Source organism: Puma concolor, chromosome B3, assembly GCF_028749965.1.
Source record: "Puma concolor isolate L17-30 chromosome B3, mPumCon1.1.hap2, whole genome shotgun sequence".
Classification (NCBI taxonomy): Eukaryota; Metazoa; Chordata; class Mammalia; order Carnivora; family Felidae; genus Puma; species Puma concolor.
In genome coordinates, this window is record NC_141672.1 from 67,900,778 (window position 1) to 67,916,536 (window position 15,759).

Sequence of the window (15,759 nt, forward strand, 5' to 3'; positions counted from 1 at the left end):
CAACAAAGAAAAACTATTGTACCATGAAAGCATTTAAGAAATGCCTTTTTTTTTGCTTGAGACAAGCAGTAGCGTTGCGTCTACTTTTAATACCTCTAATCCTTTAGGTGAAGCTACCTCATATCATGTAATGATGAATTGTATATGTGTGTGTGATGCTGTCTCTAGTTGTATCTTTTTCCAAAAGCCTTATACTTCAAAAATTTTTAACTATAGGATTGCTTTTATGCCTGAACCTAAATACATCTAATGACTGAGAATACACTACAGAACAAAACTCTGCTAATGCACTTCTTTACATAAAATTGATATTCTCATTGGTAGTTTCCTTTTTTATAAAAAAAGGATCATTTGAAAAGAATGAGGTTTTAAAATAATTATTTTGTTTTTATAGAAAGCAGAAGTGAATTCTTAGAGAAATTACAAAGAGCTCGAGGCCAAGTAAAGCCATCTACTTCAAGTCAACCTATACTGTCAGCACCAGGACCTACTAAACTCACTGTAGGGAATTGGTCACTAACATGTTTAAAAGAAGGAGAAATTGCTATTCATAACTCAGATGGTCAGCAAGCAACAATATTGAAAGAAGATTTACCTGGTTTTGTATTTGAATCTAATAGAGGAACCAAACATTCATTTACTGCAGAAACTTCTCTGGGTAAGTTACGTAGGAAATATAAAATATTTATAAGAATAAATGAGTGTGTTACATTGCATTAAAATAAATTCTTTGCAATGTCCTTTTTTTTCCTAAGGTTCAGAATTTGTGACTGGTTGGACTGGCAAAAGAGGCAGAAAACTGAAATCTAAATTAGAAAAAACAAAGCAAAAGGTATACTGTGAGATTTTCTTTTTCTTTCTTTTGTTTTTTTTATACTGACATGGTAAGGTTTCATTGGTATATTGTAAGCATTTAAAAACCTTGAACCGTATAAGTTACCCTAATCTAACATACTTTCAGTTTTTCTTTTTCTGTGCTTATTGTTTTATTTTCCACAATACATATACATTTGCTTATGATTTTTATACACATGCTAAACACCAGAATTGAAACAGTGAAAATTAGTAAGACAATAAAATTTAAATGATTTGACTAATGTCTCACAAAAACTTTGAACTCGTGCTTTTTTTTTTTTAAGTTTATTATTTCTGAGAGAGAGAGAGAGAGAGCACAAGTGCACAAGCAGGGAAGAGGCAGAGAGGGAGACACAGAATCCAGAGCAGGCTCCAGGCTCTGAGTGGTCAGCACAGAGCTCATATGGGGCTCGAACTCACAAACTGCACGATCATGCCCTGAGCTGAAGTCAGATACCTAACTGACTGAGCCAACCATGCTCCCCTGAACTCATGCTTTAATTATTATTGATAGTAATGTTTTTAGTAATACAGTGGAATTGAAAATACATCACTAATATTTTACAATCCTGATAAAATTATTAGCTTTATGATAAAGCAACTTGAATGCCTGTTTCTAGATTCACATATTTTGATGCCTAGTTTAATGGCCCATCTTATATGAAATCATTCTTTTTTTTTAAAATTTTTTTTTTTTTTTTCAACGTTTATTTACCTTTGGGACAGAGAGAGACAGAGCATGAACGGGGGAGGGGCAGAGAGAGAGGGAGACACAGAATCAGAAACAGGCTCCAGGCTCTGAGCCATCAGCCCAGAGCCCGACGCGGGGCTCGAACTCACGGACCGCGAGATCGTGACCTGGCTGAAGTCGGACGCTTAACCGACTGCGCCACCCAGGCGCCCCGAAATCATTCTTTTTTGTTAATGTTTTTATTTATTTTTGAGAGAGAGGGAGGGGGGAAGTGAGGGAGGGAGAGGGGGAGGGGCAGAGAGAGAGGGAGACACAGAATCTGAAGTAGGCTCCAGGCTCTGAGCTGTCAGCACAGTGCCTGATGTGGGGCTCGAACCCATGGGCTATGAGATCATGACCCGAGCCAAAGTCATATGCTCAACCAACTGAGCCACCCAGGCACCTCTGAAATAATTCTTTCAAAAAGACACAGGAGCAAATGTTTACTGACTCCACTTTCAAAATCACAGTACTAATTTTAAATTCTATCCATTAAATATGCGTTGTTTTTTGTTTGTTTGTTTGTTTGAGAGAGAAGGACTACAAGCTGAGAAGAGGGGCAGAAGGAGAAAGAGAGAAAGAATCCTAAGCAGGCTTAATGCTTAGTGCAGAGCTTGATGTGGGGCTCGATCCCACAACCCTGGGATCATGATCTGAGCCGAAATTAAGAGTCAGGCGCTCAATCAATTAAACCACCCAGGCATCCCAGAAATTTTTTCTAATTCAGGGTATCTTAAGGACAGTTGAGGAAGAAATTACTCAATTGGAGATAGCAATTAGATGCTAAAAGGAGTTTCAACTAAATGCAGTCCATTTTCATTATTCATGGTAGTTGTGTTAACTAAAGTTTCTGTGAATACTGAACCATTGCTCTTTGGGGAAATACAGGGTTAGGTTCCTATGAGGTCACATTTTTGTAACTGATGCATACATAACCTTGTTTTTTATGTGTCTTTCTGTTCAAAGACACCATAAGTGTATTACTTAAAAAAAATTTTTTTATGTTTATTCATTTTTGAGAGAGAGACAGAGCATGAGTGGAGGAGGGGCAGAGAGAGAGGGAGACACAGAATCCAAAGCAGGCTCCAGGCTCTGAGCTCTCAGCACAGAGCCCATCATGGGGCCTGAACTTGTGAACTGTGAGATTGTAACTTGAGCCAAAGTCAGGCGCTTAACCGACTGAGCCACCCAGGTGCCCCCGTGTCTTATTGATTTGTTAACACGGAACATGTGTTGAGTAGCACGGTCATGCCTGAATGAAGCTTACCTAACACACATATTTTCTCCATAAGGGACATGTTGTGCCTGGTGCTTAGGAACAGTGGACAGTACTTTAGGCACTATATTTGGTGGCCATTTTAAACAGTGAAGTCAACAAAACCACAAAAATGTGAAAAACATGCCCAAAATAGACTGTGGAAAAGATACTTGTTTATAGTATGAGGACTTAAGCAAGTATGACATTTGTTTACAGGTAGAGATGACCTTGTTTACCTCACCTAACAACATGCACGTGAGGCAGCTCCCGAGTTTTTGCTGCACTGTGTATGCCCACAAGTGACTGTGCACTGCTAGTATTGAATTGGGGATTACAAACACATTTTAGTGAGTAGTTGAATTCACAAAAATAGAATTCTCAAATAATGAGGATCAACAATAATTTTTTTAAAGTTTATTTATTTTGAGAGAGAAACAGAGAGACAGACAACATGAGTTGGGGAGGAGCAGTGAGAGAGAGAAAGAGAAAGAAGCCCAAGCAGGCTCCATGCTGTGAACGCAGAGCCTAACTTGGGACTTGATCTCGCAAACATTGAGATCATGACCTGAGTCAAAATCAAGAGTCTGACACTTATCTGACTGAGCCACGCAGGTGCCCCTCAACTGTAAATTTTTGTAAAGCTACCACTGAGCTGTCTCAGGAATTTCTTGCAATTCCTTATGGGTTACATTATCCAACCAAATCTAGACTCACAGGGTACTGAAATTTCACACTACAGAAGAAAAGTAAATCAAGAACATAGTCTGAGTCCTGTTTTCATTTTCTTGAAAAAAATCCGTAGTATTAGTAGTAAATCAAGGAATAGCCTCATTGACCATATGGCTATTCTTTTGGTATGAAAGTACGTATCAACTGATTTTAGGTAAAAATAATTTTAACTATTTTAATCTTCATTTTTATTTGTTAATACTGTTTTATAAAAGAGTAGTTTCTTAAATTTTGTCTACTAGTCAGAACTTATTTTCCTTTTAATTCTGAAAGGCACACCAAAATAGAATGAAAAAGTAATATTCTTTTCAGGAGTGAAGTTTTTTCAATCACATTAGAGTTATGCTAGGTTAGTTTGTGATTTTAATGAAATTACATAAGTCCTAAATTTACATTATTTAAGCAATTTTTTTAAGTTTTATTAATTTTTTGAGAGAGAGAGAGTGCATGCAAGTGGGGGAGGGCAGAGAGCTAGTGGGAAACAGAATCCGCAGCAGGCTCTGCACTGTCAATGTGGAGCCCAATATGGGGCTTGAATTCGCAAACTATGAGATTACGACCTGAGCCAAAGTCAGACATCTAACCGACTGAGACACTGATATTCGCCCCTAAGCAAATATTTTTAAAGGCTCTTATGTACTGAATTTTATCAGACCCAAGCCTGGGACACAAATGGGTTCTTTCAGATAACATTAACTTAAATGAGAGATAACTAGTGCCCAAACCGATAATAGTCATTCTTCCTTATGATTAAGTATGCAAATAAAAGTGTCATACATATTTTGTGTGAATACTATAAATAGAAAAAAATTAAACCTAAAATACACCACAAAATGTTAAAAGGTTCAACTCTGAGGGAGCTCCTATTTACTAGATGGAAAGCTGCCTGATCCATGAATCATTGAATAAAAACCAGTTAGGTCTTTAAGTTTAAAAAAAATTAAGGGGGATGAGCTAAATGGATAAGGGGCATTAAGGAATCTATTTCTGAAATCATTGTTTCACTATATGCTAACTAACTTGGATGTAAATTAAAAAAATAAAATCATAAACAAAAAAATTTAAAAAGGTTTAACGTTGGTTTATTGAATTATAGGCATTTTAGTTTTTTGGGTTTGGTTTTTTTGGTTTTGTTTTTTTTGCTTATTTATATTTTCTATATGGTTCACCATAATCAGGCTAGTTTTATAAAAAAGAACAAAGTTAATTATTTACAGGTTGTTCAAATTGGTTTAAGTGAAATAAGCTCCTCTTTGTTATATGACTATAAAGTTTAACTAAAAATTAAAATTGTGAGTTCTTTTATTTGATATTGCTTAAATCTAGTTATAGTACTTTTACAGCCATTAGAACCTTTGACATATATGATTAGAAGTAGCAACATTTTTTGGAGGTTGGTAATGGCACAAAAATCTTTTAAAAGTTGCACACATATAGGGAGATTAAAGGGAAACTTTGTTAAAACTGTTAATTGTAACGAAAATTCACATTTGCAATTTTCATTTGGTAGGTACGAACTATGGCTCGAGATTTATATGATGACCACTTCAAAGCTGTTGAAAGCATGCCTCGTGGAGTAGTGGTAACGCTCAGAAACATAGCAACTCAATTAGAGTCATCTTGGGAACTTCACACAAATAGACAGGTATGTTATTTAGCCTCTAGATTTTATGGCACACATTGTTCTTTGTTTAGTTTTTCCCCTTTATCCTTTATATTCTAGGTATTGATTAGGGGTCAGCAAATTGTCACACATGGGCTAAATTTGGCCTGCCACCTGTTTTATATGGCTTTGTGAGCTAAGTATGGTTTCTACATTTTTAAATGGTTGAAAACAAATCATAAGAGTAGTATTTTCTGATACATGTAAATTACATAAAATAATGACTATATCCAAAAGCAGTTACATTGCTCACAGCCATGCTCACTCTTACATATTGTCTGTGAGTGCTTTGGTGGCTGCAGGGCAGAGTTCAATAGGTGTGACAGAGGCCAAATAGCCTGTAAAGCCTGAAATATTTATAGTTGACCCTTAAAATGTTTTCTGACTCTCGTACAGATCATTTACATTAATAATTTGAACTTATTCTTGTTTAATATCTGACTTATTTGCTTAATTAATACTGTGATAAATTAGGTATATTACAACCTGTTTATTTTTTTGATTGTCTTCATTAAATTTTTTTTTCTTTTAGTGTATTGAGAGTGAGAACACTTGGAGAGATTTAATGAAGACAGCTTTAGAAAATCTAATTGTACTTTTGAAGGATGAAAACACAATTTCACCATATGAAATGTGCAGTAGTGGGTTGGTGCAAGCCCTTCTTACTGTTTTAAACAATGTAAGTTTACAAAGTAGCACAGAACAGACTATGTAGTTTAAAAAATTATTTGTAACTGCACTTTTGGCAAAGCAGTGTTTTGCAAGAAATATTTAAAAACCAAGTTAATAAATGTTATTTATAATTTCTCTAGCCTTTCCTTTGTTGTGTCATTAGTTTGAGCCAGTTGAATTTAGTAATTGAATCTTTTTAGATTTTTTAGTTTCCCACTTATAGTTTGTTCTAGGTTTTGTTTAACAAAACATGTACTTTGGCCTAAGTTTTAGCATTATTCACTGCTCTGATTGCTTCTTAAAATGAAGTTACTCTGTAGATCTTCATAAGTACTTACATTATTTGCATAAAATTAGTTTATGAGCCATGACTGTTTAGGAAGTTACTCTGAATATTTGACAAGTATTTGTTATAACCTAATGTGTGTCTACAATTTAGTCTACCTTTAATATCTCTTTATTGTGATAAAAATTTTTCTGTAACAAAACATACCATATATACTTATTATAACAAATTCTGACAAAAGTATAAAAAGTGAAAGTTGCCTTCTATTTCAATTCTATTTTCCACTTTAGTTTTTGCTCTTCTTTTAAAACATTTTTATTTATTTTGAGAGAGAGAGAGAATGCGAGAGATAAAGGGAGGGAAAGAGAGATCCCCCCCCCGCCCGCCCCAAGCAGGCCCCATGCTCTCAGTGCAGAGCCCAGCACAAGGCTCAATCTCATGAACTGCAAGACCATGGCCTGAGCCGAAATCAGGAGTCAGGTGCTCAATCAGCTGAGCCACCCAGGCACCCCTAGTTTTTGCTCTTAATCACTATATGTGGTATACAGTCTTAAAATTCACTTTAACTTCTGTAAGTTGTATATACCATTCATTCATTTTATTTATTAAAATTATATTGATTATGGGGCGCCTGGGTGGCGCAGTCGGTTGAGCGTCCGACTTCAGCCAGGTCATGATCTCATGGTCTGTGAGTTCGAGCCCTGCGTCGGGCTCTGGGCTGATGGCTCAGAGCCTGGAGCCTGTTTCCGACTCTGTGTCTCCCTCTCTCTCTGCCCCTCCCCCGTTCCTGCTCTGTCTCTCTCTGTCCCAAAAATAAATAAACATTGAAAAAAAAAAAAAAAGAAAACTAAAATTATATTGATTAAATTCACACACCACTTAGTAATATCTGTGAAATAATTGTTTTAATATACCAGTTAGTATTTTCTAATGCTAATTAAAGTATATAATATTGTAAAATGCAAAATGTTCATTTGTTAGTAATCTGAAATCACCTTGCATACTACACTTTGGGAAAAGCTAATTTAGCAGTGTAATTGCTACCCCATTATATAACATTCAGGGAGGAAGAAAAATCTATTAGCTATTGCCTACTAATCATAAACTAAAAAGAATTTTAATTGAAAGAAAAATGATTTTACCAGATTATATTGATAATTTTGTAATAATACACAGTATTAGTATTCATCTTTGTAGTGTGTGTTTTTGATAAATTTTGGTAGCAGCCTGAAAACATTTTTTTGTGCCTTCTTTTTGGTTGTTTTTTTTTAGAGTGTGGATTTAGATATGAAACAAGATTGTAGTCAACTGGTAGAAAGAATAAACGTTTTTAAAACAGCCTTTAGTGAAAATGAAGATGATGAAAGGTAAATCACCAGTTTCTTTTTATTTGTTGTTTGCAGTGTTTGAAAGTTGGTATGCTTCTTTTTTAAAGTAGAGTCTAATATATAGTGCTTATATACAAAACAGGAACTTTTAAATTTAATAAATAGTGTAGCTTTATATTTTAAGTGTATAATAATAGGAAAGATTTTTAAAGCATTTTTTAATCTTATGGAATAAAAGAAGAATTACATGTCTGCTATGAATGCAGCTGTGACTACTCAGTTTAATAAAATTACATGCCTCCTTGTATGTCTGAAATTAATGTAATGTCATCTACACATCTACTTTGTGTCATCTACACCTAAGTAAAAAGTTAAGAAATTAGATACCTCTTTACTATATAACTGAAAATTTGAACACTGATTAAGTATTTGATGATATTAAGTAATAATTGTTCATTCATTTTTAGGTGTGAGAATGAGTTTTGTTTTTTTAAGAATTCTTCCTTTGTAGAGATACATACTCAAAATATTTCTGTATGAAATATGTTCTCTGGCATTTTCTTCAAAATATATTGGATGGAGAGAAATGGGTGGGGAAATTGAAATCAATTTGTTGAAGCTGGGTCTTGGGTTGATGAAGGTTCATTTTACTATTTACTTTTGAATGTGATTGAATTTTTAAAATAATAAATGAAATTCATTTCATTAATTTTAGGTACTATTTTAAATGAGTCACCTCGTTTTATGGGTGAATAGTAATTTATTGAAGCATTACAGCATTAAACATTTTAGCTCTTTAGAAATTATTGCTAATACTAAAATATACTTATCTCAATGGAAACATCTTTTCACATAAATTCCTTTAAGTAGTATTACTGAGTTAAAGATTGTAAATGATCTTTAAAGGTCCTTGATACAAATTGTTATTTTTCAGAAGCATTACACCAGTGTTGCCTTGCTAACAAATAATACCATTTTCCAAACTTTGCTGCTTTGTATATTTTTATATGTATCAAATACTAAATAATAAAATTGTTTAAACTTTAAAAAATAAATTGCATGTCCACCTTGAATGCAGTTGATAAGTCTTGTAAATGAAATATTTTATTATTTACTTGTTTATTGATTGTGACAAAGAGAGAGAGAGAGAGAGAGAGAGCATGCACATGCAAGCCAGGGAGGGACAGAGAGAGAGGGAAAGAGAATCCCAAGCAGGTTCCACACTCAGAGCAGAGCCCAGTGCAGGGGTTGATCTCATGACCCTGAGATCATGACCTGAGCCGAGATCAAGAGTCAGATGCTTGGGGCGCCTGGGTGGCCCGGTCGGTTAAAGCGTCTGACTTCAGCTCAGGTCATGATCTCACGGTCTGTGAGTTCGAGCCCCGCGTCGGGCTCTGTGCTGACAGCTCAGAGCCTGGAGCCTGTTTCAGATTCTGTGTCTCCCTCTCTCTCTGCCCCTCCCCTGTTCACGCTCTGTCTCTCCCTGTCTCAAAAATAAATAAATGTTAAAAAAAAAAAAATTAAAAACAAAAAAAAAAGAGTCATATGCTTAACCAACTGAACCACCCAAGCGCCCTGAAATATTTTATTCTTAAATGAAGGAAATTGAGTTATGAGAGTATCTTTGCTTGCTTAGATTTAGTCTAATAGAAAATTAAACTTTTCTTTACACTCATAAAGAAACTAGGGGTCTACATGAGGTTGGTTACTGCAGTTTCTCTATGAACTTGGGTATGAAATTATATAAACACTCTCAACAATTTTTTTTCTTCATAGTCGTCCAGCAGTTGCATTAATTCGGAAGTTAATAGCTGTACTTGAATCTATTGAACGTCTCCCTCTCCATTTGTATGATACACCTGGATCTACGTATAACCTGCAGGTAACCAGGAAAAGTGCAGGCACTATTATTGCTGAATACATTTAAGGGCAGTCTGTAATGATTCTGCTTACTCATTAAAGACTAACCCTAAAGCCACTTGATTGGTTTTTTTAATGACTCTTGAATTATTAATATTTCAATTTTTAATTTGATCAAATCACTATGGGATTTCAGTAAATGTTTATTGTAAATCATACTTGATCAGTGGTAAGTGGAAAAAGACTATCAGTGGAAAAGGCAGGAAATAAATGGGTCCTTTTGTTCTAGAATTAGAAGTTAAGTCCTTTCATTTCTATGTGTATCAGCAGATGAGAAAGTGTGAGAATAGTTCAAGGACAGTTTTTTTCCTGCTTTTTTTTTTTTTTTTTTTTTTTGTCATTGGTTAAAGCCAGATGGCCTGCCTTAGCTATTATTGATTCTGTGGGAAATCTGTCAGTGGGTTTTCTAAAACGTTTATTATTTTCCTAAATGTTTTTTGGTTGACATTCACATTCATTCATTCCTTTATTCTTTTCTTAGTATCTGGTATGCAGATATGAATAGACAGAAATTACATCTTCTGTAGGTTACTTTAGAATTCCTTAGCTGGTCATTTTGGCTCAATCTTGCCTTTATCGAACCTATCCTGCATTGCACTGCATGGAATAGAAAGCTTTCTCTTTCAAATAAAGCCTTTAATAAGTAACTAAGAATCTGTATTTGCCAAGACAGTGTGTTCTAGGGCAAAAATCTTGCCATACCCCCAAGAACCCAGGAATGTTACCAAAGCCACTAGTTTCCCAGACTAGAGAGCTTGTCTAGGGAGTTAAAGTATGTTATAAGCCTGACATGGTGTTAGATTAAATGTGATGTCAAGTTCTACTTTGTGTTTAATTTTAGGTAAAATAGTAAAGAAGGGTAAGGGCCTTTGTGGCACATTGTTTTTATTTACTTTATTATTTAAAAAAATTTTTAAGTAATATCTATACCCAACATGGAGCTTGACATGCTACCCACATGTCCATATAAGTATTTGATTTTGCGTCTGTAGGAACTAGTTAAGGTTTAAACAGCAATGAAACTACCTAAATTGCTAGTTTCATACTTGCTTACCAAAATGTATTGGATTGATAGCTATTGTGTGTTTTTAAAAGTTGATTAGCCATAGGGATGCCTGGCTGGCTCAGTTGGCAGAGCATGCAACTCATCATCTTGGGGTCATGAGTTCAAGCCCCACATTGGGCATAAAGCCTACCTTAAAAAAAAAAAAAGTTTATTAGAATATATCAAATAATCTATGACTATCTTTAAAGAAATAAATTAGCTAAATGGCCACTTTTTTTTAACTTAACTGGAAGATTGCAACTTGTAAGAAATGCATTACTTAAGTTAAATTATTTTATGATTTCTTTAAACCATGTATATTTGAAGTTGTTTAGAAATTATCTGCGTATGTAGTTAATTTTGTTTTTTTCTTGAAAGCCAGTGTCACTTATTCAGTGATTCTTTAAAAAAAATTAATAGAAAACAGACATTTATCCTTTTATGGTTGTACTTTTATAATTCTCAATTACTATTGAGAACATCTCACTTTTATAATTCTAAGAGAAAAACTGTATTTTCTGAAGCATTTTGATAATTTTTGCACAGATACTTACAAGAAGATTAAGATTTCGGTTGGAACGTGCACCTGGTGAAACTGCATTGATAGACAGGACTGGCAGGATGTTGAAGATGGAACCCTTAGCTACAGTTGAATCTCTGGAACAGTATCTCTTAAAAATGGTGAGTTTTTGGCAAGGCCATGGTGAAATAGGCATTCTCTGCTGTGGTTTAATCTTTTAGAAAAGTAGTTAGGGAAATATGTGTGTAGATTTATGGTAATACAAGGTTTGACCTAGTAATTCCATTTTTTGGAGTCTGTTCTTTGTGTATGTGTGTGTGTGGGTGGGGGGAGAGAGAGAGAGACAGAGACAGAGAATGAGAGAGAATCTTAAGGGGCTCACTCTCACAACTCTGGGATCTTCACTGAAGTGAAATCAAGTGTTGGATGCTCACCCAAATGAGCTACTGGGCACCCCTGGACTCTATTCTAAGAAAATAATCTTTGTATACTACAAATGGTTTCTTCGTAAAGATGTGTATTGGAGTCATTTTAGTGTCATTTGTCACTAAAATAGTGAACAAAACCTTGATGCTAGTCAAAAAGGAGTATCAGGTTTATAATTATTTCCATTTATTTGAATATTATGTAGCTATATAAAATGTATAACTATAATAACTGATAAGAAAAAATGTTATGGTACAGTATGATCAGATGTTTTTTACTCTATCAGTTGAAATAATGGACCAAAGAAGTAGTGTGTCATATGAATAGTGTGGGGTACTTTGGTTGTAGAAATTTGTATCTTTCTGGTTTTTTCCCCCATATATTCTTTAATGAGTATTTGTTATAATAAATCACATTGAAGGAACAGGAAAAAGTGGGCAGTGCATTTGAAAATAGCCCTATTAAGGTGAGTGTCTCCTGTATTTTCTTTGGTGTAGGTAGCAAAGCAGTGGTATGATTTTGACCGATCTTCATTTGTTTTTGTTCGAAAATTAAGAGAAGGCCAAAATTTTATATTTCGGCACCAGCATGATTTTGATGAAAATGGAATCATTTACTGGATTGGGACAAATGCCAAGTAAGTCATGCTATTTAATGTAGAGTGAAAACATTCACCTGGTAAAAAATTCTTGGTAGTAGAGTAAAAATTATTAACTACTCTGAGTGTCTTTCAGTTTAAGGAATTTTTGTCTTAGAGATTAAATTTAAGACTATCTCAGTTATGTTTTATGAAGAAAAAAATCTAAATTGTCAATTGTAGGATTTTTAAAAATTAATACAGTTTTATGTGGAAAACTAATATGAACAAAATACAGTTATTTTAGTAGTGTTAACTGCTTAATTTTTTAAATTTTATTTAGAACTGCATATGAATGGGTGAATCCAGCTGCTTATGGACTTGTAGTAGTAACATCATCAGAAGGAAGAAATCTACCTTATGGCCGCTTAGAAGACATACTAAGTCGTGATAATTCAGCTTTAAATTGCCACAGCAATGATGATAAGAATGCCTGGTTTGCCATAGATCTGGGTCTCTGGGTGATACCATCAGCATATACACTTCGTCATGCTCGTGGTTATGGAAGGTCTGCACTGAGAAATTGGGTTTTCCAGGTATCCAAAGATGGACAGAACTGGACTTCTTTGTATACCCATGTTGATGACTGCAGTCTCAATGAACCAGGGTTAGTTGAGGAGTCTTTGCAAATTGAAAAACTCAGTAAAGAGCTTTGTTTATTTTTATAACTGTATACCCTTAGAGCTCTCTTCTTTATGGAATATTGAAGCAAGATTTTTTTAAAAACATCACTTGATACTATAATTTAAATATTAAAACTTTGAAATAATAATTTTGCCAGAACTTTAGCAGCTTTAGATTAAATACAAGTAGAACATTGAGCCTATTTATTTAAAAAGGAATTGAAATATATGTGTATATATAGCATACTAATAAAAACAAAAAAATGGAATTAGTTTTTTACTAAACTCTTCATATGTATACATGATATATGTGTATGTTTTCCAAATTAACAGTAGCTATTGCTTGTTGTAGAATTGTGCCTGACTTAAAGTTTTCTTTTTTTAATTATGTCTCTTTTCCTAAATTTTATAGGTTGATCATATATTATTTTTTTAGTCTTTTTTTTTTTTTTTTTTTTTTTTTTTTTTGAGAGTTTGGGGGTGGTCAGGGAAGGGCAGAGTGAGAGGGAGAGAGAAAAAGAGAGAGAAGCTCAAGCAGGCTCCATGTCCAGGACAGAGCCTAATGTGGGCCTTGATCTTACAGCTGTAACATCATGAAATCAAGAGTCAGATACTTAACTGAGCCACTTAGACGCCCCGATCGTATATTTTTTTGAAGGCAGAAAGTACTTCTAAAAATTTGAGTTCTAATAAGTTTTAATTTTGAGGAGAGTATAGGGCATGGAGTTAAATTAATTTCTGCATTTAATGTAGTATGGAAGGAACTCCTTATCTTTAGGATTAATGGATCATTTTTTCTTTTTTTTCTTTTGTTATTTTTATTTTTTAATTTACATCCAAGTTAATTAGCATATATTTTCAAGCTTTAAATTTTCAAGCATATTTTCAAGCATTATAAAATTTTCAAGCATATTTGTTACTCATAAAATTTCTTCTTTCTTGGATTGTATTAATCATAAATCATTTAATGTTGTAAGTCATTAATAGTATACATTTAAACATACCATCTTTAACTTATGTTCTTGATGGCTGTTGTTCTCCTTTGCTTTCTTGCTTCTTGTGTAACAAACTGTAGACTGAATGTAGAAGTTGGTTTTTCAGTAGATCTCTATTATGTAAAAAATCTTCCCCATCTGTTTTAAAACATTACACCAGTTTTTCCCTAACACCTTCACAGGTCAACAGCAACCTGGCCTCTTGATCCACCAAAGGATGAGAAACAAGGGTGGCGACATGTGAGAATTAAACAGATGGGGAAGAATGCCAGTGGACAAACCCACTACCTGTCACTATCTGGATTCGAACTTTATGGCACTGTAAATGGAGTATGTGAAGACCAGCTAGGTAAAGAGATTATAGCAGGTTTTTCACTTACTTACTGGAACAATTTGATTTATAAAAAGTGACTTGTTTATAGTTCTCTAATTTCTATTTTATAGGAAAAGCAGCTAAGGAAGCAGAAGCTAATCTTAGAAGACAAAGACGTCTAGTACGCTCCCAGGTTCTGAAATACATGGTTCCAGGGGCACGTGTGATCAGAGGCCTTGATTGGAAATGGCGAGATCAGGATGGCAGCCCACAGGGAGAAGGTACCGTCACAGGAGAACTGCATAATGGTGAGTAGGTACTTAGCATTTGTAGTGTAAAAATGGAGTATTAAACAACAGAGTGTTTTTCTTTGGTTCTTTTTGGGATAGTTTACACATTTTATGAATGTCCTGGCACTATGTAGAAGAACATTAAAAATGAAAAATCATTTACCTAGTATTAAGGGAAAATTTTATTTTCTGTTTTGATTTGGAACTTCTTCCTAATATTTTGAAGTGATTAATAAGCTAGTATAAGTTGAATATTCTAAAGACACATTTTCTGCATTTTTTTTGTCTATTATTTGTAAGTTTCCATAGATCTTTAATTGCTTACACTTGTTAGCCTGATGGGAATCAGGCAGTCATTTTTTTTATACTCAGTCATGTAGAAGAAAAAGTATTAACATCTTTAGTTACTGTTTTTCTTTTTTTTTTTTTTTTAATTTTTTTTTTTCAACATTTATTTATTTTTGGGACAGAGAGAGACAGAGCATGAACGGGGGAGGGGCAGAGAGAGAGGGAGACACAGAATCAGAAACAGGCTCCAGGCTCTGAGCCATCAGCCCAGAGCCTGACGCGGGGCTCGAACTCACGGACCGCGAGATCGTGACCTGGCTGAAGTCGGACGCTTAACCGACTGCGCCACCCAGGCGCCCCTAGTTACTGTTTTTCAGTAAAGAATAGAATAAGAATTGTAGCTTCTTTGTTTATTAGTAGATTGTAAGATAACGTTCATAATGCTTCTCAGCCTACTAACATTTCTTTGGATTTAAAACTCTGATATTTTATAAGGTAAGGGTTGTTGTTTAAATCAAGTTGATTTAAAAAAATTTTTTTAACATTTATTTTTGAGAGAGAGAGCAAGCAAGCGAGCATGAGCCGGGGAGGAACAGAGAAAGGAGGAGACACAGAATGTGAAGCAGGCTCCAGGCTCTGAGCTGTCAGCATAGCGCCTGATGCAGGGCTCGAACTTACGAACCCTAAGATCATGACCTGAGCTGAAGTCAGACGCTTAACTGACTGAGCCACCCAGGCGCCCCTAAATCAAGTTCATTTTAAACTTTTGATGCTGTGGATTTTATAGAAGTCCATATCCTGTTAATCAATTGCTTTTAACTCCCAGAAGCAACTCATAATGGCTAACTTTTTCCGTATAACTTAAAAGGCTGATTTATTAGCAGATAATTTGCTTAGCTAGTAGTGTGTTCTTAAGAATTTTGCTTGGCATTAAAAACAAAAAGGAGTAAAATGTTTATATTCTTATACCAAATATTTAAAGAGCTATAATAAAGGTGACAGTGCTTAGGAGAGTGAATAAACATTTAATATCTTAATATACTCATGTTCTGTGTGCTCTGGGCATTTATTTACCTAAATAAACTCTTGATTTTATTGTTTTTAAGGTTCTATTCCTTGAATTACCTTACTACCTAATGTATTTCTATATAGTTAACTCTAATTGCAAATCATTGCCATTT

General features: G+C 34.5%; 1 protein-coding gene across 10 annotated transcripts in view; it reads left to right on the forward strand.

Annotated features, from left to right (window-relative positions):
• The window catches only part of HECTD1 (HECT domain E3 ubiquitin protein ligase 1), a 93,781-nt gene that overhangs the window by 46,164 nt on the left and 31,858 nt on the right, over window positions 1-15,759 (forward strand). For all 10 annotated transcript variants that reach the window (XM_025918556.2, XM_086709975.1, XM_086709972.1 and 7 more), the window contains exons 14-24: window positions 395-658; window positions 756-832; window positions 5,083-5,217; window positions 5,768-5,914; window positions 7,466-7,560; window positions 9,298-9,403; window positions 11,033-11,167; window positions 11,930-12,069; window positions 12,353-12,676; window positions 13,870-14,036; window positions 14,132-14,308. In XM_025918556.2, coding sequence (XP_025774341.1) covers window positions 395-658; window positions 756-832; window positions 5,083-5,217; window positions 5,768-5,914; window positions 7,466-7,560; window positions 9,298-9,403; window positions 11,033-11,167; window positions 11,930-12,069; window positions 12,353-12,676; window positions 13,870-14,036; window positions 14,132-14,308 — 1,767 coding nt within the window. The remainder of the gene's footprint in view (window positions 1-394; window positions 659-755; window positions 833-5,082; window positions 5,218-5,767; window positions 5,915-7,465; window positions 7,561-9,297; window positions 9,404-11,032; window positions 11,168-11,929; window positions 12,070-12,352; window positions 12,677-13,869; window positions 14,037-14,131; window positions 14,309-15,759) is intronic.